Source organism: Capsicum annuum, chromosome 4 (genome assembly GCF_002878395.1).
Source record: "Capsicum annuum cultivar UCD-10X-F1 chromosome 4, UCD10Xv1.1, whole genome shotgun sequence".
In the NCBI taxonomy this organism is placed as follows: domain Eukaryota; kingdom Viridiplantae; phylum Streptophyta; class Magnoliopsida; order Solanales; family Solanaceae; genus Capsicum; species Capsicum annuum.
The window spans coordinates 85,110,407-85,137,073 of NC_061114.1; the positions used below are offsets into that span (position 1 = coordinate 85,110,407).

The window sequence follows — 26,667 nt, forward strand, 5'->3', positions numbered from 1 at the left end:
GCAAGACTTGTAAGAACCCATTGTGAAACCATCTGGGCCGGGGGCCTTATCTATGGCCAATTGAGAAAGAACCTGGTAAACCTCAGTTTCTGTGAAAATCTTGTTCTTCATTTGTGATCTTCGGACAGTCTGTGCATTCGAATGTAGGTTTCCACGCAGTTAAGACTTTTGTAAAAATCTACCATAGCCATCTTGATATCTTCTGGTTCTAGATATTCTTCTCCCCTTACCACCTGCCTATCAATAGTATTATATCTCTTATGAGCTGTTGCCATCTTGTGAAAAAATCTAGTATTTTTATCACCCTATTGAAGCCAAAGAACTCTAGATTTTTGCCTCCAACTTGCCTCCTCATTCTTGGCTAATCCTCCAATTCTATTACAATTGTTGCCCTTATCATCACCTCCTCCTCATTCAATACTCTGTAATCAAGCACATGATCTAATTCTGTTAATTTATAAGCAGACTATTCTTTCTGTTAACATTCTCACTAAACTTTTCTCTGCTCTAGACTTTGAGCTTTTTCTTCAGTAGTTGAAGTCTGACATTGAGCCTATAGTCAAGGCAACCTTCAACTACAAATTCATTCCAATAGCTTTGTATCAGTGCCATTACATCGGCACACTGAGCCACGAATCTCAATGTGATTTTAAATCAAACTTCGACCCAAAACCCCACCGGTGGTCCCTCTGATCACTAGTTTCCCTCTTTTCTCTTCTTTGTCTTTCAAATAATTATTCTACCATGACCACCACCAACCATCTGCGACCCTATCCCAAAAAATCCATCCCGGAAAAGTACCACACCCGCTCGCACGCACCACCAGAACTTCCCTAGCATCGACGCCACGTGCGTCACATACCGGTGTGTGACACTTCAGGCAGAATTTTAAAATATTTCTTCAACAATTCAGACTTCCGGCGCATGTCGACCCTCCTTTCCCTCTCCCTCTCTCTACCACACTTCTCTCTGGTTCTCTCTCCTCTTTTGGTTATCTTTAAGGGTCATGTTCACGGTTCAAATTCTGCTATTATGTACCAATACATTCCAAGTATTGACAACTTTTTAGCAATAAGTCATTTCATGATGTGGACTCTGTATTCAGACCTTTCGTTGACTTGGTTATCCTTTGTTAAATTTCCAGCTCATGAGATAGTTTCAGTTTTAATTGGTAGTTTTCAATAAAGGTAGCTCAAGGCTATGTCCCAACAACTCTTTTAGTTCATGAGTTATAAAGGTTTCATTAGACATTAGTCAGTTTAGTTGTTATGTTGTCTTTCAAGTTAACCTCCAGAAATTTATGTTTCCGCATAAATTTGAAGTTGAGTTTTATGAATAGCATGTTACGCCAAGGGTTCTACCAAGCCACACATGGCTCTGAGTGCCCTGTCACGTCCAAGATATAGGCTCAGGTAGTGATAATAATACTAGAGAATGCAAATCTAGTACAAGAAACTTCAAACAAGACTCAAACCAACAAAATATTTTTGGGACATTATTAAAAATGTGTTTTGACACTTTTTTTATTGTAACAAATCCAAGATTAGACTCATGGAACAAATCTAAACACGACTCTAATACCAAATAATAGAAATCGATTCATGAAACAAGAACACAATATGGAAATTGAAAGCTAAGAAAGTGCAGATAACTAAATTGACACAAAAAGAGGAAATCATAAGCAACCCAAAGGTGTATAAAACCTAAAGGAACTCAAACGATTAAAGATACAATAAGTTTCAACTTCCGACCTTGAGGGAATCGAATTCACTCCGCAACCAATGTTTCTAAAAAATATCGTCAACCAAAAGCCTAAACCAAGCTCACACACTCTTAAGAGTTTTACAATATCAATATTTATCAATATTTTGAATAGAAAGGAAATAACTAGCCATTTATAGTCTTGGGCTAATTATTACTCATAGGCCCAAAGGTGACCCGAAATTGGTGAGTTTGGCGAGCAGCATCCCATCGCCAAACTCAATGGCGAGTCGACAAACTTGACAGATTGCTCGTCTTCACTTTGATGAGTTCATAGGCGATGGTAATTCACTTTGGTGAGCCAATGTCAACTTTGGCGAGCTCCTCTGATACGAGTCTAAGGGGCATCTTAACTTTCGAGGACATGATTGGAAACCAATACGTAAAGACTCCAGCGTGGGGGCTGCCTAACCAAGAGAACAAGCTTTGAAGTGTGAAGAAGGCCTTCAAACACTCTAAAGCCGCCCAAGGCTACACTCCAAGGCCGCCCTTTTTGTTGTTTTCATTAAGGGCCTTTTGGTCATTTACTATGTAATAAGTTTAGCCAATACTATAAGTAGCTTCTATTAGGTCATTTGTCTTCAACTTTGGATTATATTTTGCAAGACATCTCTTAGAGAGTGTTTATACAAGTGTGGATTCACTTGTGGCCTAACGTGGATTCTTTTGGTGTTGGTTACCCGTTTAGAAACGAGGGTTGCTTGGGGATTCTGGTTCCCTTGAGGTCTTCGTAAAAGTGTGGTGTTATTATTGTGAGTATTTAGGGGTTTTAGGGTTTGATACACACTTTAGTTCCTTATTTCTTGTAATAATCTATGTCTCACTATCTATCTTTATATTATTGTTGTTGTTATCTTGTGTTCTCGGTTTAGTGTTGTTGTTTTCATCTTGTTTCTTGTGTTTTGTTGGCTGGTTTGTATCATCCTCATTAGGTCGCCACTTTTTTCATTGCCTTTCCTTTCATCCTTCCAAGCAATTTTCAAGGTGTGGAATCCCCTCTTTGGCATCAACACATGATCAAGCACTTCCATTTCATGAACAAGCCTTGTGTTCTTTGGAGGTCCCTAGCTGGGCTTCGATGAACAGCCTAGATGCAATTTGGATTGCACCATATTTGTACTGTTTTCTTCATCTATAGATTTGATTAGTAAATGGTATTTTCAGGGGTGTCAAAAAAATATGAAAAATTGACCGGACCTAACCATACTGAACCGATTTATATCATTTTTTAAATAAAATCGTGAATTTTATTTAAGCGTATACCCATCCTAAAAAATTGGGATTGTCTTTTTAATTTATAAAAAAACTCAAAAAATTCCTGAACCAAACCGAATAACATTACATGTATGAAAATATAGTTTATATATTAACAATATGTTAAACTTAATAGATAAAGATATTTTGTAAATATTTAACCTATGTCCTAGGCCACTGGCCCACGAGTGACTGGACTTTGGGCCTAGACCTTTATAATTTAGGTTTGAAAATCAAAGGATACCATAATATATTAAACAAACAACAACAACAACAAACCCAGTGTATTCCCACTTAGTGGGGTCTGGGGGGGTAAGATGTACGCAGTCCATACCTCTACCTCTGATGAAGTAGAAAGGCTGTTTCCGAAAGACCCCCGGCTCAAGGCACAAGATATCACACAAACACATAGTAAAGCACAGAAGCAGATGACATAACATAAATACGGCACCCATAAGGAATATAAAACAGAAGAAAGCAGAGGAAAGCACACAGATTCGTAATAAGCATGGAACACTGAATACGGAATCATAACGGGAATAAAAAATAAAAAAAACCCCACCAAGTAATTCCCTACACTAGCGACCCAATCTGGCCCTACTCTTCTGCCGTAATTCGCGTCTTCCAGACCTTCCTATCTAGGGTCATGTCCTCGGTGAGCTGTAACTGTTCCATGTCCCGCCTAATCACCTCACCCCAGTACTTCTTCGGCCTACCCCTACCCCGCCTAAAACCATCCAACGCTAGCCTCTCACACCTACGGACCGGGGCATCCATGCCCCTCCTCTTCACGTGTCCGAACCATCTCAATCGTGCTTCCCGCATCTTACACTCCACTGAAGTCACACCAACCTTCTCCCGGATAGTCTCATTCCGAACTCTATCCCCTCGGGTCAGTCCACACATCCAGCGCAACATCCGCATTTCTGCCACCTTCATTTTTTGGATGTGGGAGTTCTTAACTGGCCAACACTCCGCTCCATACAGCAAGGCCGGACGGACTACCACCCTATAGAATTTGCCTTTAAGCTTGGGCGGCACCTTCTTATCACACAGCACCCCCGACGCGAGTTTCCACTTCATCCATCCCGCCCCAATACGGTGCGAGACATCCTCGTCAATCTCACCGTTACTCTGGATCACGGACCCGAGATACTTGAACTTATCCCTCTTACATACCTCCTGTGCTTCCAGCTTCACTACTACCTCGTTCTCCCGCCTCACGTCATTAAACTTACATTCCACATACTCTGTCTTGCTTCTGCTCACCCTGAACCCTTTAGACTCAAGAGTTTGCCTCCACATCTCTAATTTGTCATTTACACCCCCTCGAGTCTCATCTATCAGAACTACATCGTCTGCAAAGAGCATACACCACGGCACCTCCCCTTGAATACGCCGCGTCAACACATCCATTACTAACGCAAACAAAAAGGGACTAAGAGTAGATCCCTGATGCAATCCTGTCCGGACAGTGAAATGCTCTGAGTCTCCTCCCGCCGTCCTCACCTGGGTTTTCGCTCCCTCATACATATCCTTAATTACTCTGATATATGCCTGCGGTACTCCCCTCACCTCCAAGCATCTCCAAAGCACCTCCCTGGGGACTTTGTCGTAAGCCTTTTCCAGGTCGATAAACACCATGTGCAGATCCTTCTTCCTTTCCCTATACTGCTCCACCAACCTCCGTACCAGGTGGATTGCCTCCGTCGTCGAGCGGCCGGGCATAAATCCGAACTGGTTTTCCGAGATAGACACTATCCGTCTCAGCCTCACCTCGACCACTCTCTCCCAGATCTTCATAGAGTGACTCAATAACTTAATCCCCCTATAGTTATTACAACTCTGAATGTCCCCCTTATTCTTATAGAGAGGGATCATGGTACTCCACCTCCACGCCTCGAGCATCTTTGCCGTCCTGAAAATTTCATTAAACAATCCAGTCAACCACCTTACACCAGCCTCTCCAACGAACTTCCAAAACTCCACCGGTATCTCATCCGGCCCCGTCACCCTACCCCTACGCATCCTGCGGACTGCCTGTCTAACCTCTTCTACCTTAAAACGTCTACAGTAGCTAAAATCCCGACACTCCTCTGAGTGCTCCAGTTCCCCTAACACAATAGCTCTGTCCCCCTCGTCATTCAAGAGCCTATGAAAGTACGACTGCCATCTCTTCTTTATGTGGCCGTCCTCCACCAACACTCTACCATCCTCCCCCTTAATGCACCTCACCTGATCGAGGTCACAACCCTTCCTCTCCCTAGCCTTAGCGAGTCTAAACAACTTTTTCTCCCCTCCTTTCCCCTGTAACCCTGCATACAAGCTCTCAAAAGCGGCCGTCTTAGCTGCCGTGACCGCTGACTTCGCCTCCTTCCTCGCTAGCTTGTACTCTTTCCTGTTTACCCGCTTCTCTTCTTCGTCCTTACTTTCCACCAACTTAGCATACGCCTCTTTCTTGGTCTCCACTTTCTTCTCCACCTCTTCATTCCACCACCAATCCCCCCGATGGTGACCGGCCCGGCCCCTAGAAACACCCAACCCCTCCCTTGCATTCTCCCTGATGCACCTTGCCGCCCTGTCCCACATACTATCCACGTCCCCCCTACACCATAATATATTAAACAATACGGCAAAACCTATGCAAACTCTCCTGTAGAAAGTTTGAGACCAAACAATACGGCAGCAAGGTTTTACCATTTTGGCTTATTGTTCTTGTTGAAGAATTGAAGTGCTGCTTCAAGAATACACTTGCTAGTCAAGTATGTATTTCGAGTCCATTTGCTTAAGGGTCGATTTTCGAGTCCATTTGCTTAAGGGTCGACTTTTGAATGTTCTTGTGTTCTTGATAATGTTCATATCTTGAAGAAGAACTGATACGGGTCAAAGAGGCATCTTAGCACTCGAGGACGTAATAGAAGCCAAGACGTGAAGATCAGAGCTTGTGGGGCTGCCCGTCCAAGGGAACAAGTTTTGAAGTGTGAAGAAAGCCTCCTACACTTAAAAACCGTCCAAGAAGCACACTCCAAGGCCGCCCCTTTGTAAGGGCTCATTTAGGGCCTTTTGGTCTTTTTGTAATAAGTTAACCTAGCTTATAAATAGAACCTTATTAGATCATTTCTCTTAGACTTAGATAACATATTTTGAGAGCTCAAGAGAGTGTCTTACAAGGTGGATTCCTTGTGGCAAGTGTGGACATCACTTGTGTTGATAACAATCTTGGAAATGATGGTTGCTTGGGAAGTTCAATTCCCTTGAGGTCCCGTAAGAACTTGGTGTTATTTGTGTGAAGACTTTGGGTCTTAATATTTAATATACATTTTGGTTCATAAGTGTTTATGCATTGTATGTCAAGTTATCTATCTTACTTTCTTGTACCCATTCTTGTTGTTGTTGTAACCGTGTAGCTTAACTCATTGGTTATTGTTCTTCTTCATGTTGTTAATCATAGTTTGGTTGGCTGGTTGGTGTGGTAAACACCCTTATTTATCTCGTTTTGTTGGTTGCTTGTTGAATCTGAGAGTGGTCATCAAGGTGGTCCTCGGTTCTTTGAACTAGTGGACTGTTTTGGTGTATGTTTCCTTGTGTTCCTTGCCTTTTTTTGTATCATTTGGTATTAGAGTCATCTTTGATTTTGTTCTGATAAAGAAATGGACCTTGGACCTAACTCAACCTCAAAAGCTAGCTCATGAGGGGAGGATTGCCCAAGACCATATAAGGAGACCAAGGGCCCCTTAACCCACCGATGTGGAACTCCAACACCCCCCGCACGCCCACACGCCCAGGGCTGGACATCTGGAGCGTGGACAATATAAGATAGGGGACCCAACATCGGAAACAATGAATTGGGTGGGCTTGGCTCTGATACCATGATAAAGAAATGGACCCTGGGCCTAACTCAACCTCAAAAGCTAGCTCATGAGGGAAGGATTGTCCAAGACCATATAAGGAGACCAAGGACCTTTTAACCCACCGATGTGGGACTCCAACATGTTCTAACAAGATCCATCTTGGGCTTGAGAGTGAAAAAAAAAATTCAAAAAGAAAAAAGAAAAAAAAACAGATTTGTGTTCTTGTTGTGTTTGGCCGAATTGTTTTCTAGATCTAGGTGTATTTTGTTGTCTTAGTTTGTCTCGTGTGTTGGTTTTCTTTTTCCTCAACACATATTGAGTCTAAGGTCTAATTTCTTGAGCTAAGTTCAAGTGTGTGGTGGTGTTAAGTGGACGGTTTTGTTGTGGTGGTGGTGGTGGTGTTCATCTTGTGTTCTTGAAGTTGTGTTGAAAAGGTTGTTGTTGATCTTGAAAACAATATAAAGAAAAGAAGACTTTTTGTTTGTCTTGAAATCATTTTCAAGACAACACCAAAGTAGTAAGAAGACCAAAGACTTCCAAAGAGTATAACTACCAAAAGAAGAAAAAACACTTTTCAAGGATTGTCCAAAAGGGCAAAGGGGACGACATCCAAAAAGGTTGGTCTTGCCAATTTGGTGCAAGTAGGTGAAAGACTTTATGAATCTTGAAAGAGGAGTCTAGACCTTATTTGCCCCATACCTTGGCCGAAATTCTCTTCTGCGACACATGAAGTTGAACAACTAGTTTCTTGAAATAAAAATTTTTCAACATTACAACGTCCAATAGTTAAGTGCCACGTCATCAAAGAGCTCAAGAACATTGGATTTCCTAGTTTCACTTTCTTGTTTCTATTGGTTACCAATTTTGTCGACTCTTATACTAACTAACAACTAGTAACTACCTACTAAGTTGTAGATTAGTTTTTGAGTACGTTCTTCGTGTTAACGTTGTTTTTTGTGCTTGTCTCGTTTTTAAATCGTAGTATATTTTTTATTCAAGTTCGTACATTACTTTTTGTGTCGTTTCAAACAAGAATCCACTCCGACCTCGAGCCACAATTGGAACCACGTGACCTCATTGGAGTACAAGCGGGTTATCAACACTTGTGAGGCCAATAGAGTGAAAACATCAAAAGTGTGCGCTTGAGATTTGCAAACAGTTTCGAGACGTTTTGTGAGGATGCTTTCGTTTCTAACCTTAACTAGTTTGCTATTTTTTGTGTTTTTGTTTTAGAATTTCTTTTGTTAGGTACTATGGCATTGGAAAAGGTGACCATGAACGATTTGATGGCTGCCATAATGGGTATGAAACACGACCTTAGTAGTCAAATGGAGAGAATGGAAAGAATAATGGGCCGAATGGAAGGAAGAACGGAAGGGACGGAAAGCTCTCTTTGCAAGGAGTTGGATAACTTGGTAGAGCATCCAAGCCTTCCTAATCAAGTTCCCGTGAGTGGACATGCTCCACGTGAGCTACAAGGTAATCAAACTAACTCTTGCACTCTAGTGAATGAGGCACGTAGCCAACTAAGTGTGAATGATAGTTTGTCTTTAAGTGAGCCGAATGTTCCTTCATCTTGTGGAGATAATGTACAACTTGAAATTGTGGATACACTAGTTGATCCACCTAGTGTTGATGTTTATGGAAGTCATGAAAACCAACTTGTGTGTGAAAATGGTGATGTTGAACATGTTGGCCGATTGACTAAGGATGAACCTCTAGTTGTTTTTGTTGTAGATCAAGCTAGTATAGAGGGGACATTTGATCGTAATTGTAGTAGTATTGGGGTAAGAAAGTGTGTTTCCAACCCATGCCCATGGACACTCCACCCATTTGATCCCCGATGATCATTTGAAATATGGTGATGATGTCTTTTGGAATGACTTGAATGTGCATGGAATGTATGGCTTTCCTATCTCGGCTTTCAAGTCTATTTGTTGTTCCAAGAAGAGTCTATGTTTCCCACTTGATAAACAACTTTTGTTCCTTGTTTCTCGTCATACTTATGTGGATAGATTAGTTGATTCTTTCTTGGGAGGGTATTCGGGTAAGAGGGATGCTTGGTTATATGTGAAGTTTGAGCCACCTTGGCAAGATGCTATAATTGATTACACTAACCCTAACCCTCATACCTTGAGAAACTTGTGTTTGCTTGTCCTTCCTATTATTTTGCAAGGTTCGGATTCGAGGACGAATCCTTTCCAATGAGGGGAGGATGATAAGGGTCAAAGAGGCATCTTAGCACTCGAGGACGTAATGGAAGCCAAGACGTGAAGAACCGAGCTTGTGGGGCTGCCCGTCCAAGGGAACAAGTCTTGAAGTGTGAAGGAAGCCTCTTACACTCAAAAACCGTCCAAGAAACAGACTCCAAGGCCGCTCCTCTGTAAGGGCTCATTAAGGGCCTTTTGGTCTTTTTGTAATAAGTTAACCTAGCTTATAAATAGAACCTTATTAGGTCATTTCTCTTAGACTTAAATGACATACTTTGAGAGCTCAAGAGAGTGTCTTGCAAGGTGGATTCCTTGTGGCAAGTGTGGACATCACTTGTGTTGATAATACTCTTGGAAACGGTGGTTGCTTGGGAAGTCCAATTCCCTTGAGGTCCCGTATGAACTTAGTGTTATTTGTGTGAAGACTTTGGGTCTTAATGTTTAATATACATTTTGGTTCATAAGTGTTTATGCATTGTATGTCAAGTTATCTTACTTTCTTGTACCCATTCTTGTTGTTGTTGTAACCGTGTAGTGTTGTCTTGTATTCTTAACTCGTTGGCTGTTGTTCTTCTTTATGTTGTTAATCATAGTTTGATTGGCTGGTTGGTGTGGTAAACACCCTTATTTATCTCGTTTTGTTGGTTGCATGTTGAATCTAAGGGTGGTCATCAAGGTGGTCCTTAGTTCTTAGAGCTAGTGGACTGTTTTGGTGTATGTTTCCGTGTGTTCCTTGCCTTTCTTGTATCAAGAAGCTTATTCAAAAAAGGTGTGTTTGATCCATAAAATAAGAAAGAGAAAAGTATTTGGGAGTTGGGAGTTGGCTAAGAGAGGGGGATGGAAACACAAGCTTTCTTCACAAAACTGCAAATGTCCAAGGGAGCTTCAATACCATCAACAAACTAAAGGTTGGAGAAGTAACGGTGGAGGACTCAGAAGACTTGAAGAAAGAGATAGTGTCATATTATGAAAGACTGTACACAGAAGCAGAGGAATGGAGGCCACTATTAGAAATGGAGAATTGTCCCAGAGTCTGTACCGAGGACAGCTTATTATTGATGGCACCATTCGCACCCCAAGAGATTCTGGAAAGCATTAAAGAATGCACCAGAGACAAGGCCCCTGGCCCTGGGCCTGATGGATATTCTATGGAGTTTTTCAAATAATATTGGGAGATAATCAAAGTAGATTTGGTAGCAGCAGTTCAGAACTTTCATGAGAAAGGTTTCTTTGAAAAAATATGAATGCTACATTCGCGGCTTTGATTCCAAAGCAAGCAGGGACAGAGGAGCTAAATGATTTCAGACCTATAAGCTTGATTAAGAGTATGTACAAGATCATAGAAAAACTATTGGCAGAAAGATTAATGAAGGTGATCCTTGGTTTGGTCAAGGAACAATAAATGGCTTTCATTAAAGGGAGGCAAATAATGGATGTTGTATTAATTGCAAAAGAGTGTGTTGACTCCAGATAGTGCAGCAAGAAACCTGAAATTATGGGTAAATTGGACATTCAGACTTACGATTACTTAAATTGGAGTTTCATGCTACAACTACGGGTAAAGATGGGTTTTGGATCTAGGTGGATCAATGGGTAAAACATTGTATCAGTACAGTCAAATTTTCAGTGCTAATTATCAAAGAACCAAATGGATTCTTCTCGTCGCAGAGAGGTTTGAGACAGGGTGGTCCCTTGTCTCCATTTTTGTTCATATTAGCAATGGAGGGTATGAACAATCTATTGAATAATGCAAGGGAAAAGAGAAGGATCGTAAGCTTCCAATAGGGAGAGGGAAATATGTTTGAAGCAACACACTTACAATAAGCAGATGACACCTTGGTTTTCTGTGATGCAAATAAGGTAAAGGTTCTGATTTTGAGGGCCATATTCATCTTGTTTGAAGCAGTCTCTGGGTTACAAATAAACTGGAGGAAGAGCTTCATCTATCCCATGCACACGGTAACTGAGATAGAAACTCTTGCAAGCAGATTAGGAGGAAGAATGGGAGAGCTTCCAACTACTTATTTTGAAATGCCTTTGGGAGCTAAAAGTAAGTAGGACGGGATTTGGAAGGGGCTAGTGGAAAAATGCACAAAGAGACTATCAAATCGGAAGAGTCAATACCATTCCAGGGGAAAAGATTTGACACTAGTAAATAGTTTACTGAACACTTTGCCTTCTTATTTGATATCCATCTTTCCGGTGCCTGTTAGTGTTAGAAGAGAATAGATACTCTTGAGAAGGAACTTTTTTTGGCAAGGAGATGAAGATAAAAAAAGTATAATCTAGTCAAGTGGGAGGAGTTGCTAATAAACAAGAAAGAAGATGTTCTAAGCAACTGCAATATGAAAAACCATAGGCTTTAGCATAACCAAAGTCTGATGATGAAATGGTTGTGGAAGTTTGTTGCCGAAGAAGGAATGTTGTGGAAAGAAGCTATGATAGCAAAATATGGTAGGGAAGATAATTGGATGGAAAAGATTGCCACAACACCTTATGGGGAAAGTTATCAGGAATCTATGGCCATTGATGCAAATTAGGATCAGGGTAAAGGTAGGAAATGAAAAAAAAAAAAACCTCCTTTTGGCATGACAGATGGACAGGGCAGCAAACTTTGAAGCAACAACATCCAGAACTTTACATCTTGTGTCAACAGCAACAATCCACTCCACTGTTGCCGTGATGTGGATGGAATCTATTCCTGAGGAGACATTCGAAACTGGGATATGGGAAGAATTGCAAATTTCTACAACTCAGTAGCTGGAATCAACAACTTGAATGGAGAAGAAGATAGAATGGAATAGGTCAAAGACAAGAGAGGGCATTTCTCTGTCAAATCTGCATACAAGGAACAGAATAATACAGTGGTGAAGGAAAGAGATTGACCTTGGAAGATGATACGGAAATCCAAGATACCGTACAAAGTCAACAGTTTTATATGGCCTTCGGCCAAAGAGACGGTCCTAACACACAAAAATTTGGGCAAAAGGGGTCATCAATTAGCCTCTAGGTGTTTTCTTTGTGGGTAACAAGCGGACAATCAACCATCTTTTTCTGCATTATAAATGGATAGAACAGTTGTGAAGGATGTTCATTAGCATTAAAGGGATTAGGTGGGTGAAACCTCGAAGCATAACAAATATGTTAAGATGCTGGAATATAGATGGCAATGTGAACGGGAAGGAAAAGAGATGGAAGAGTATCCCGGCTCGCATTTGGAGGACAGTTTGGACTGAAAGAAACAATAAGGAGTTTTGAGGGGATGCAGAGCAGTTTACAGTCTTTTAAAATGAATTGCTAGGCCTTTTTTTGTTTTTGGTGTGAGAAAAAACTATTAGCTCAGACAAAAGATATCTTTGATGTTTTAGAATTTTTGAGTAAAGATGTAAACGACAAGATGTAAGTTGTACTACTTTTAAAGGGGACTACAGCTTCGGTGGTAGTATACCTGTGGATATATAGAAGTATTATAATGTTACCAGATTCACAAAAAAAATGGCATGGATATTGATGAATGTGATAAAAGCCTAGGATTTCTTGATTCTCAATTTGCTAAACGATTGGAATCACTGATGAAATACGAGAATGCATTAGAAAGAGCCAAATACTTGAATGACGAGTTCATCCTAGAAAAGAAAGCTGAATTTGATGTCTTGATTTGGTGGAAAGTAAATGGGAACTAAATTTCCTATTCTCTCTAAATTGGCCAAGATGTCCTAGCCATTCCTATGTCTATTGTATCTAGTGAACAAGCTTTTAATACTGATAGCAGCGTAATTGATTCATTTAGGAGTTCTTTAACTCTGAAAACAGTGGAAGCTCTTATTTGTGCACAAAATTGGTTGCGTTCAATTCCTATTGATTTGTGTGATGCATTGGATACTATTCAAAAGCTTGAGGAAATTGAAGAAGGTAATATGATATTTTAGTAATTTTATTATTTTTATGATTCACGTAAAAACTGATAAATCTGTTTTAGTAATTTTTGTTTGCAGTATTCTGTACAGATTGTCTTAAATCTGGTGCAACTATCTCTGTTGATCTAGATGAGTAATTAACATGGAAGACTCTCACCGGTACAATATACATTTTTTCCTTTCTTTTACTAGAGCATGTATTAGTCTTCACAAGTTTTACTCAAGAGTAACTAACTTTATTTGACGAACACTATCATTGTCGTTCATGTCAAACTATCTTGCCGTCGTATTAATCTTACTATTCCATTTTCTGATCGCCTTCAGTGTTCCTTTCCGTTTCTTTCCATTGGACATTAGTACATGATCCTGGCAGCTGCAAATTTTTCTTTCATGTTGTTCCTTTTTTCTGATCCTGTTAATAGCAGTTAACTACATTTGGAAAGGAAACCAGAATTGCATTGGGATGGTCAAATGGTAGGTTTACAGATGTTTAATCATTTAACTTGGAGCCTGTTTTTCTCCTTTATTTTTCAATTTTAAGAATAGGCAGAAAAGGTAATGTTACCATCTTCATATATAAAAATAGGACAGTTATGATTCATCTGTGTTTGTATATAATCTTTGAATCTTTTCTCTTGAATTGGCTACTTGAGCCTCATTGTTTTAGTATGCTTTTTCCTTGGAAATTATGCTCCTTGTATACTTGATTATCAATAGGAGGAGGAGGCTGCTATGAGTAGTTGTTTGTTGCCACTGTTGCACCTAACATTCTTCCTCTCCATTGAATTCAACTTGATATTTTCATTAAGTAACAATTTTATCTTTTCTAAAGCTTAATGAACCTCAATCTGTACAATTTTTGCTATCTTACCGTTAGAATACTGTTGTTCATTTAGATAGGGAATCTTTTAACTCCTGGTTTCCCAGACTAATGAGCTATAGGAATGTTAATGCTTTGAGGTGGCCAAAATAATTTCTACATCATATATTTAGGTCAACTTTGCAGTTCAATATCTGTTTTTTACGGACAGGCTTGATCCTCATGCACTCTAACTGGTTCAGCTACATTTTCTTTTTCATGGTACTTAAGTACCCGTCTAATCATTGTGTTGCAGATTAATGAAATTAAGCCTTCGTTCAGACCCCACTATGTGGGGATCTACTGGGTTTGTTGTTGTTGAAGCCTTCGTTCAGAATGGAGAAAATATTGATACCAACTATGAAGGTTTCATTGTGCACATTGCAGATATAAAGAAGTTGATGTTTTTAAGTTTCATGCACCATGATGCTTTTATTTTTGTGTTGATAGATGCTACTTGGGCCTTGGTAGTTAACAGATAGTAAAACTGCCGAACTACAAAATGTTTTTTCCTTCTTTGGATTTTATTGAGTTGATTCCTTTTAGTAATAAAGAAACGCTTTAATAATGGTATATTATGAAGTGATACTTTAAAAGAGAAAAAAACGTAAGTAACCGAACCGTACCGATACCAAAGAGAAACCGACATGATTGGGATGGTTTCAAAAAATCTAATTTTGGTTATACATCGTAAAATATCTGAAAAATGGGGATGGCATAATTTTAAAAAAATAACCGGCCGAACTGACCCATTGATACCCTAGGTATTTTATTAACAAAAGATAGTAAAGCTATCAAATACAAGAAGTGTACAACAAGTTTTCTCTGTACTCAAATAAAACACGAAAACATCATCCTTATGCCAGCATCGTGTTGGGTCACTGACAACCAGCTTAATAACTTCTACACAAGGCTCTAAGGAGAGATGCTTGAATGACTCATTACTTCTCAGATACTGTAAAAGGTTTTGACATCTAGGTGCAATGACAAGGGTTCCATTGTCTGTCAGCCTCCTTTAGACTTGCCTTAACCCATCGTTGCTTAAGATTTGTTCTTCTCAGTTCTCATAACTAGATCATCAATGACTTCAGTCTACCTACCTATTTATTGCCAAATGAAACATCCAGTTAGTCATCAGTTAACAGATGCTTGATACTTAATTCCACCGCACTCCAATACAAAATAGTCTCTCAATTACGTCTAGCAGCTGAAGTCAACTCTTCAGCCAGGTCGCCTATAAATCTAATAATAATAACACCAACTATGCCTCAATACCAAACTAGTCAAGCCCCCTTTCACACAGTCACAAGAAAAGGAAGAAAAGTAGATGTGAAACAACACTATTCCTCTCAGGGTGGTTGGTTTTTGTTGGTTAGCATCACATGATATGTGCTTGAATCACTCTAATTCACAAAAAAAAAAAAGAAAAAAAAATATAAATCTGTTTCTGATCATGCAGTAGGTATTTTGTGTGTGAATCAGAGGCAGAAGATGTCAACTGCATTCTGATCCATTGCAAGACAACAAGACAGATCAAGAATATGTTTCTAAACACTTGGGGAATCTTCTGCCTGATGCCTATGATGCCTAAGACAGTGAAAGAGCTGTTACAAAGCTTGCAAGGAAGAAAAATTAATAGAGAGATCAAATATTGTTGTGTGCCATTCCAGCTTGCAATTTTTGGGTTATTTGGTGGAAGAGAAACCGGAGATGTTTTGACACGAACGCAGAACCTGTTCGCAGAATTAGATGCAACGCCTGTATGCGTTCGCTCTTTGGTGTAAAGACCTAAATGTATATGTCAAGACTGTTAGATTTCCTAAGCTCCCTGCATTTACAAGGGATGCTGAGAGTTACTAAATTGTACACATGCTGCATTTTCTTGGTGCAGGTTCCTATAAATAGAGCTACCTTCTCATTGATTTATGAAGTAGAACTTTGTTAGAAACTAAAATCTGCATCATCTTATTAAGGTAAGATGGCAAAAAGAGAAAGTGTAGCTAATAAAAATGTGATTTCAGTAATTGGTACACGTTTCTTAAATCTCCCATAAGACCTATATTCTGGCTTTTAGCTGGAGAATATCAAACAACAGTTTACGTTGAATGAACAATGAATCCAGATCCTAAAAATAATAATGCTTTGGAATAAGCATGAGTAAGCAACTGAAATAATGTGCTTAGATTAGACGCCGTACCTAGAGCTAACATCATATAGCCCAATTGCGACTTTGTGAAATAGGCTAACATCAATCCACAACTAGGTCTATCAATATTTGGCTTCAAATCGAATTTACTTCCATGTCACTACTAGCTTTCATTATAAAGGGAAGCATCCAAATCATAATATTCAAGTGCAAGAGCAGAACACGTGGAAAAGAGAAGCCAAGCACTTAATCATACCTGCATATCTAAAGATCTCGTACAAATTACATAAAGGTGATACTCCATGTGACCAAACTTCCTCTAACTAGGTTATGATTTCTTTATCCCACGAGAATTTGGGGAAGTTGAGGACTGTGAGGAATCATCCCACTCAAATCCACAGTCTATCTGGTGTTAAATATGCATTTGTGCAGATTATTGATAAGATGCATTTGATACGAAGGAGAATTCATAGCAGGAAATTTACAACTGAACCAACAATGTTTCTTATTATTAAAGTTCTCGGGTTGTGCCTCTTACAATGATAAAAGAAGTCTCTCCAGCCCCAGATACAAGCTAGCTGGCTCAAATATGTTCTCAAGTCATTTTCACTTTTCCAGAGCATCAATTCGACACACTTCCTCCACATTTCTATTCACAACTTTTTCCAAGAAAGAGTTGAAAGCAAAAGGTTCTTCACATCAACATTCTTAGCATATGATGTAACTTACGGAGAAAAGCAATATTTTTTTTTTGCTGAAATTAGAAACCGATTATCAACGAAGATACCATGTACTAATCTAACCACAAGTACAAAGCCATAGAATCTTGAACTACAAGAGTTTACTGAAGGTAAAGGAAATTAGAAAGCGACAACTAGGTTTCCTCACCTACAAAGATGGAGAATAAAAGTCAAGTCTTTCAGTAATCCATGCATATTTCTCATTACTAATATCAAGCAACAAAATTACAAAGAATACCAATATTTTCACTTAATCCAGAAAGGAAAAAGGTAAAAAAATACCTGAATTGGAATTGTCGGAATTTTTCTTACCCATTGCGTTAACCAGTAAAGAACCAGAAAAACGGTGTCTTTTAGGTAGTCTGACCTCAAGCACCTTCAAATTTTCACATTTCAAATGGCCAAAAACAAAGTGCTTTGAATTTCTGAGTAGCAGATTGGTGTTTTTAACATGTACAGACCAAAGATCCATGATTTCAGAGCAACAAAAAGAAAAACCCAATTGACCCTTTTTTGGAACTGAAATGGGTGGGTTTCTTTATTAGTCTAGAGATAAGTGTAAGTTTATCAGGTCGTTACTAACAATGATATTAAAACATGCAACAGAGACCTGAGAAAATGCAAGAAAATGACACAGCTTAGCAAAAATTTGTTTTGGGGGAGGACTCGGGAAGAATATGCTTTATTTTAACCGAATTGATATAGAGTGATTTGGTTTGATGATCGAGGAAAGACTATGAGGTGCTTTAGTATGATATAAGACGATTTTGGGTTTTTCTCAGGCGGGTAAATCGAATCACCCATTAATATGGTATGGGTCCCGGTGCTTTGGTTCGGTCTTCCGACTTTGGCTTAATCCGATATTATTATATGGTCTGGTAGGCTGAGTGGCATACCCCAGCCTAATAGATCCTGTAAATGGTATCAGAGCCTGTGAATTTTCATAGTAAATATGTTAAGTGAGGTGAAGTTTTTAGCATAAATATAAGACTCTTCCAACTATGGATATGGGAGAAGTAAGTACAAAAAATACAAAACTCGAAGAGGTAGATTTACCTCAAGATATGGATTTACTGAATAAATGGACTATTCCTAAAGTTGAATTAAAAATAATTTATGAATATGGAATTTTTGATAAAATAAAACATAAACAGATTATTAAAACAACGGAACAATCTCTTGCTTTAAATGCTGATGAACAGACTCTTCAACTCTTAAATAAGCGTGATATTGATATTTTTAAACGTAATTATAATTATATGCATATTGGCTTAGTTCAAATTGCCTTTCGGCCTCTAACTCTAAAGGGTCTTCCCGAAACATTTTTAGCAGCTTTGCGTGATGCTAGAAATTTGAATTTTCGAAAATCTTTAATGGGATCTATTGAATCTACTCTTGCTTATGGTCCTGTATATTTTAATACTCAACCAAATTTACAATTATCTTTAACGGATGTAAACATTCTTCATGCTCTAACATTAAATGTTAAAACCCATGGATATGATTATGCTCCTGGATCTGAACTTATAGGATTATCTTACCGCATATATTATCGATTATTATCAACTCTAAATCCTCGATGTAAATTGATTGATGATAATTCTGACTGCACTATGCTTATTGAAACTAATTTTATAAAATCTAGGGTTACTACCCGAAGACCTATTAGATGGGATGAAATTGATTTTCCCCAAGCTTGGATATTAAATTCAGTCACTTCCCCAAAACAATTGGCGGAGGACGTGACTAATTCAGAGTTAACTCAAGTAACTCAAAACTCTGATGGGCGAGTTTGTCTACAATTCGATAGCAATCCTCCTGTCTATAGAAATTCTTTTCCTCTACCACGAAGGCTCCCTTCAATACATCATATTTCTCCGATTGAACCTGCTGAACCCACTTATGGACCGGCTAGGAATCGAGCGGCATCTTTGCATACTATTAATTCTGCAGATTCGCATATTACACCTAAAGGTGTAGAAAAGATAAAAATCAACTCAAAAACTAATATAGTTCAAGATTTTGATAATGAAAATCCTACTCCATCTGAAATGGATTTTGACATAAATTCTGTTTAACCATGATGACACAACTTATTGATTTTAGCCCTGGTTCTCAGGCAAGAACATATATTCAAAAAGAATTTTTTTCTGAAAAATGGAAAACCTTTAGAACCTGGTTTTTTGAAACTTATACTTCTGATGAATTGAAAAACATTTCAGAAGAGTTCTATGAAATTTGTGCTTTGCATAATAAAATTATATTCTTTGTCCCATGGTTCATGTCTGTATATTTACCGTCCTATGTCAAGATAATCGAAAGATCTTATCAAAATTCTGATGGCTCAATCACTCAAGCACTTTACCCTCCTCAATCTTCCTTTATCTTACCCAATAATACTGGCATGACTTTTTCTGCTTTTCAAAAGTTTGTTAGTGAAGATGTGGGAAAAATTACTGTTTCTGAAATAAATAACCTTATCGCTCAAAATAATTATTTAAGTCTTTATGTTAAGGTTTTAGGCGAACACATATCCTCTCTTGACAAAAAACTTGATGAATTGATTGAGCTAGTTAATAAACTTAGCTCTCAGATGAATTTCTCTAACATTCCTTCTACTTCCAAAATCACTGATAAAGATGAATATATTCTTTCCAAACCGTGTATTCAAAGACCCCCTGAAATAGATGGATTTGCAAAGGTCTCTCAGTTAGACCAATTAGAAAAACTCTTAGATAAAAAATTTTCTCGTTTAAATATCCAACCCCTAAATATTTCTGATGATTTGGTACAAAATCTTGAGTCTAATTTTGCTGAGCATATTGATTTTGCTGAAACTCCTGGCATTATAACCTCTTCCGAGCTTAATAAGCTCAAAGGAATGATTAAAAAACAACCTGGCAAGAAGTACGCTGATATTCCCCGTATGTCTACTGCTTAATAATAATAAATTATTTTTCCCATTTATAAAATTTCACTTAATTAAAAAATAATAATAATAAATTATTTTAATAAATGATAATTTCATAAAAAAAAAATTAAGTATTTACTTATTTCTTAAGCTCCATATCCGATCAAACTATATCATATAAAAAGGATAGAGGGAGTAATTATGAAAATATTTATATTTTATATAACTATTGATTCGATGGTATTAGATGATTTTCTTAATTTTTTTCTTATATGAACTCCACCTCCTATTCACTCCTCTATCAGCGCCCCCTCCCCACAAAAAAATATTTTATTTTTTAATTTTCTTTAAAAAAATTTAAAGAAAAATTATCTCACCTTCTACCAAACCCTACCTTAATTTTTTTACAAATTTATTCTTTTAAAAAAGTTTTAAAACTTTTTCTCATCCGACCATCACCCTCCCTACCTCGATCCTATCACCTATCAACCCCTCCCTCGATAATTTTAAAAAAAAATAAAAAGTTAAAAAAAAAATTCTTACCCCAGCGCCCCCCCCAACAAAAAAAAAAAATATTTTCAAAAAATAAAATCAAAACTTTTTTCTTAATTCAACCCCTACCTTTACCCCCACCTCCTTATTTAAAAAAAAAAATCAAAAAAAAAAATTATCCAATTCGTTCTCATTGTTTTATGTTAAATATATATACATGTGCTTTTAAAATTATATTTCTACTTGCGTAACGAACACCGAAATAAATAAGAAACAACTTATTTTTTAAAAAATATTTTCTTGAATATTTTCCTCCATATCGAGCATATTCGCAGCATACACAAAAGATGCACTCAAACTTTATACTTGTCGTTGTTGGTCACATACCAAAAACATCAAAAAGAAATGAAATTTGTTACAATAAAAAAAGAATTCGATTACATTTATTTTGATCTACTCTTTACTGATTTTGTTATATTCTATATGAATTTAGTAACTTAATATATTATATGTACAGGACGAAAATTATTCTAAATTAGTTTACTAACAATTATTGATAAATTTAACATTTATAATAATTAAAGGTATTTTAGTAAACTTAACAGTTAAGGTACAGTATCTACCGTCAAACCAAACAATAAAAATGTTATTAAACAATAGTAAACGATACTGTCCATCCAAATATTATATTGTACTGTATAGTATAATATCATATCATACAGTATCGTACATAATGAAACCATGAAAAACCGTCATCCAAACACAGTGTAAATCATTTACAACATAATATTAGCTTATATTCTCATATGAGTATCTAATACTCTATCTTCTTCCCCAATTCACTTCAATTTTTTTTTCTATCACCTCTTTGATCTAATCTTTCCCTCCTCTACAAAAGAAAAACTTGCACTACCCCCTAATCTAATCGAAGAACCAGAGAACCACTTCTTCTATTTGAATGGAGCTTTGGCTGTGAGTGAGAGAACAAAAAATGAAAAGGAATTTTTTATTGTGGGTAATCGATGGGTTTTCAGGTAGTTTTACTCTGATGATTGTTCAGTTTACCTGAGTAGGATTGGGTGGTTATTGGCTACTTGTGGCTGGCTTATTCGGAAGTATGGTGGTAACTCATCAGGGACTAGAGAATAGTGGAAAATCGAGGCCTACTTGGACATAGCACCATCGCAGATCTAGTAGAACTCTAATGGTGAGTGAAAGAACGAAAAAGGAAAAGGGAAAAGGGTTTTAGTCTTGACCTAATCCCAGACCCTGGCAGTGACGGGCATCCCAGACCAATGAAGGTCTGAGAAGACCCCTTAGCATGTCATAATAAGCATAGTCATAATAAAATGCGAAATTTGGCCCATAAAATATGAAGTTCAACTAAAATAATAATTCAAAATCCAAGTCTTGAGAAATAACATAAAACATTTATCAAACTCAGTCCATAAAGTCTCTAACAATATGAATAAAAATTTTAAACTGAAACATAACCCTGACAAATACCTTAAAACAGGATAGTCCAAGCCTAATAAAAAAAAGAAACATATGTCCTTCGAAAGATGGATGGCTCACTATTAGCTAGCTCTTATATCGAATGAATCCTAATGTTAAACAGAGTCATAGGAAAATGCTTTGGAATCTACATCATGAAAATATGTAGTGTCTGGAGATGGTCAGTACGATAAGCACTGGCATGCAACCTAGGGGAGAAGGACAAGGTAATTTGTAAAGTAAATCATAAAGAACTTAATATAAATCTCAAAAAGAAAGTCATGAAATAGGGAGCTTAAGATATGAAGACATAATCATTCCTTAATTTTATTCATGGACAAAGTAGTTTCACCGACCTTAGATAACTCATGGGCTATATGGATTTTGTCTTCGCCCAATCGGTGGAGCCCTTATTCATGTTTTTCGCATGAATTGAGATGAACTTCATTTTTTCATTATATCATATCGTCCTCCTAGAGAAAATGTAAATAAGGTTGCCCAGTTAGGGAGCGAACCACCCCTATGTTGGCAAAACATAGGTTCCAGGTGTTAGTCACTAGGACTTGTACCTTTTTAGTGAATTACATAATCCTCTTTAATCCCAATTAAAATATTTTTCATGAACATTTATCCGTAGAATCTTTCGTTAAGGCATTAACATTTTGGTATCACCATACAAAGAATTACAAGTCATCTATATTATGCCAAAATCATTATCACCAAACATTATTGACTCTTAATCCCATCATTTAAAATCACAAACATAATCATTATTAAAATTACATAAGAGTCTTTAAACATGCCATAAGGTTTAATACATTCATCAGTTCAAAGAACGGGGAAAACATTTATATTTCTTATGCAACTCAAAGCTTTCAAGAGACTTAAAATTCATGGCTTAAATATTCATTCATTTAACATTCAAATTTCAAGACATAAGGATTCATCATTTTTGAATAGCCGTTCTAGTCTCTAAAACCCAAGTAAAGATTTGATTATCCATTCGTAAAGAAGAAAAATTTTATAGCAAGCTTATCAAAATAAAATCCTCATCCCTAGCTTCAAGACATCAACAAAATATACATAAATAATAATTAAACTCACACTTTGTTAAAGTAGTTGAAGTGGGTAGTGTTCAACATTCTATTTTGATAGAAGAAATTTGAGAAAAGCTTGAATCCTTAGCCTTGAAATCGATAAGAAGTCTTACTTGACTTAGATTCGTCCCACATACCCTTGATGATGAATTTGGTGAGAAAACATTGAGGAAAAACTCTAATCTTTGATCATTTTTAAAACTTTAGGAATGGGAATTTGGGGTTTTGGAAGAGAAGAGGAATTAGGGATTTGGGATGAATATAATAGTTTAGGATACCTTTGGGGTTTTAAAATGAGTTGGGGGAGTTACGAGGGTGAAAGGACTAGTTTTCCCCTAATTTAAAATGAGTTGGGGAAGTTACAGGGGTGAATGGACTAGTTTGTCCCTAATTTAATAAGAGAACAAAGGAATTTTTATCTGGGAAGGAAGGTGCATTGCAAGACCCCAAACGTGCCTCTCATGGCCTATCACACGACACCTAGCTATGCCTTACATGACCTATCACGTAGCTTAGACAGTGTCTCACTAAAACTTTTATAAGTTTTTACTCCGAACTCTGTTTGACAAACAGTTAGTGACATTGAAAAAATACTCAAAATCATTTAATTAGGACCTTGAACTAAGTTCTGATACCAAGTTTGTCACAACCCAAGCCCAGGCCTTGGCCGTGACAAGCATCCCAGACCAATTAAGGCCCGATAAAACCCCTTAGTATATCATCATAAGCATAGTCATAATAAAGTATGGTATTTATCCCATAAAATATGAAGTTCAACTGAAATAATAATTCAAAACATAAGTCTTGAAAAATGACATAAAACACTTATCAAGCTAACTCTACAAAGCCTCTAACAATATGAATAAAAATCCTAAGCTAGAATATAACCCCAGTAAATGCCATTAAACAGAAGAGTCCAAGTCTAACTAAAAGAAAAGAAACATATGCCCTCCGAAAGATGGATGACTTACCACTAGCTAGTTGTTGTAGTGAATAAATCCTAATGCTGAGTAGGGTCGTAAGAAAATGCTTTAGAACCTATATCATAAAAAAATATAGCATCCGAGGATGGTCAATGTAAATAAGTACTGGCATATAAGCTAGGAGAGAGGGATGAGGTAATTTATGAAGTAAATTATAAAGTACTAATATAATCTCAAAAAGGAAGTCATGAAATAAGGAACTTAAGATATGGAAACATAATCATTCTTTAATTTTATTCATAGACTAAGTAGTTTCATCAACCTTAGGAAACAGAGGGCTATATGGGTCTACCTTTTTCCCAATAGGTGGGGCCCCAAGTCATGTTTATGCATGAACTAAAATAAACATTAGTTGGCCATTATATCATACTATTGTAACGACCTAAAATTTTGATGAAATATGTATTTTTTGTGTGATTTGACTTCTTTATCCCTTTCCATTATTGCATTATAATATTTTTAAGGTGTGGCTTGATTGGCATGATTTTCGATATATTTTTGTGCCTTTTATGTGATTTGTTGCTTTTGGAGGCTTTGAGAGCCTTATAATGACTTCCGTGGTTATCTTTTGATTCGTACGATGGGTGGATGAACAAACTGTGTCAGCAGATATGTAATATCAATTTTAGGGTTGTAACATATTTGGTATGTTTTTATAGCTTTTAAATTTCATTTTGACCCTTGGTTTGGAAAATTATGAATTTAGGTTTTAGGGGTCAACTTTGTGAAAATAATGTCTTTCTGAAAATATGATATCGTCATTGAGCCTGGAGCATTGAATTAGTATGGTTACATAGTTCATTTATGTATATAGGATTCCGAATGAATCCCGAGGCCTTGGCAAAAACTTAAAAGAATCGCACCACTTAAGTGGAGATTGCACCAGTGTGTACAAAGAGGGTAGTGTGATTGCACTAAGGGTGTTGGCAATTTCCAGACCTCCTGTTGCTGCCAGGTGTGCGATTGCAATACCTGATTACCTGAAAGGGGTATAAATAGACCCCTTAAGTTGTAAATTAACTCATTATTCATCTTGCCTCTTGAGAGATAAATCCTAAAATAGTGTGAGAGCGTAAACTAAAGATTGTGGGTGATTAGGAAGCTAGATTAACATTCATTTCTTGATTCTCTTACGAATTTAAGGTAAGAATCCACCCATTTCTTAGTGAATTTCTTGATTAATTACTTAAAACCCTCCAAAACCTTAGGGCATGATTTTTAACCCCAATTTCACTTGAATAATGTTTCTAATCCTATAATTGCTAGTTTTTCCTCAATTCCATTTACAAAACAACCTCGACTCTTGATTTTGAAACGAATTTCAAAGGCTTTACCCTGTAAAGTTTAAAAAAGTTTTTCTTCGATTTGAATCTCATTTTAAACTCAATTTGACTTGAGTTTTCAGCCGTAGATATATAAAAACATGAGAAACACATTTTTGAAATAATGTTTTAGTTTTGCCCTTCTTTTTTGAAAATTCATTTCGAAGATCTATTTTGACTTCTAACCAAAAGTAAACAATATGAATATTGTTGGCTTTGTTTTGACACATAGATTTTATATTTCTTGGTTTTAGTTAATTTTGGGACCGTTTATGAGAAGTAAGGTCATGGGTTAAAGTATTGCAGACCAGTTTTTAGCCTTGAGGTACGTTGTTGTTTAACTCTTTCAGACTGAGCTGGGTAGTTAATTTGTAGGCAAAATGCATGTTAAGGAAATGAGAACTAATCATGAATTTGTTTATCTTAATGTGTTGGTGATCATGTTTTCCTTCGAATTTCACCAATGAAGAGTGTGATGAGGTTTGGAAGGAGGGGCAAGCTTAGCCCCAGGTATATTGGTCTATTTGATATTCTTTGGACTATCGGTGATATGGCTTATGAGTTGGATTTGCCTCCAGATCTATCAGCTATTCATCCAATTTTTCATGTTTTGTACTTCGCTATTACAATCTGAATAAGTCTCATGTCATTTGTTAGGAGTCGGTTCAGTTAGATGAGAGGTTGTCTCTTGTTGAAGAGTCGGTCTCCATTTGGCTAGGAATGTTAGATGGTTGTGTTCTTGAGTTATCCCTATAGTTAAGGTTCAGTAGCGACATCGACTTATAAATGAGGCTACTTGAGAGGTCGATTCTAATATGCTTAGTTTTTATTCCCAACCTTTTGTTGATTCAGGTATTTCTTTGCCTTAGTTCGAGGATGAACTAGATTTTTAGTATTAGATGATATAACGACCTTAAATTTGATGAAATATGTAAAATATGTGTTTTTTTGTGATTTGACTATTTTACCCCTCCCTATAGTTGCATTATGGTACTTCTAGGATATAGGGGTGATTGACATTGTTCCTGATGCATTTGGTGCCTTTTATGAGATATTGTGCCTTTTGGAGGCTTCGAAAGCCTTATTATGGACTTTCATGGTTATCTTTTGATCTGTATAATGGATGGTTGAACGACCCATGCCATAAGATCCAAAACATCAATTTTAGGGTGGTAACATATTTTGTGTGGTTTTATGGCTTTTAAAGCTCATTTGGCCTTCGATTTGGAAAATTGTGATTTTGGATTTTGGGGGTCAACTTTGTGAAAATGGCGTCTTTTTAAAAATCTGATATTTTCTTTGAGTTCAGGGTGGCAAATTTAGTGGGGTTACATAGTTTGTTTGCGTATTTCGAATTTCGAATGAATCCTGATGCCTTGCGAAAACTTGTAAGAATTTCCAAGTTTCAGCTGGTTTCTTGTGCATCCGTAATCGCACCACTTGAGTGGTGATCACACCAGTATTTGCAGAGAGGGTAGTGTGATCGCACTAAGGGTGTTGGCTATTGCCAGACCTACTTGTGCTGCTAAGGTGTGCGATTGCACACCTCGGTATGCAATTGCAACACTTGATTACTTAAAAGAGGTATAAATAAACCCTTCGGTTATGAATTAGCTCATTATTCATCTTA

The 26,667-nt window shown here is 37.2% G+C and overlaps 1 protein-coding gene across 1 annotated transcript in view; it reads right to left on the bottom strand.

Annotated features, from left to right (window-relative positions):
• Positions 1 to 17,692, bottom strand: part of LOC107867896 (UPF0301 protein TC_0483) — a 35,246-nt gene extending 17,554 nt beyond the window's left edge. The window contains exon 1 of the mRNA XM_016714368.2: positions 17,021 to 17,692. Coding sequence (XP_016569854.1) covers positions 17,021 to 17,210 — 190 coding nt within the window. The 5' untranslated portion in view covers positions 17,211 to 17,692. The remainder of the gene's footprint in view (positions 1 to 17,020) is intronic.
• Between the last annotated feature and the right edge of the window lie 8,975 nt (positions 17,693 to 26,667).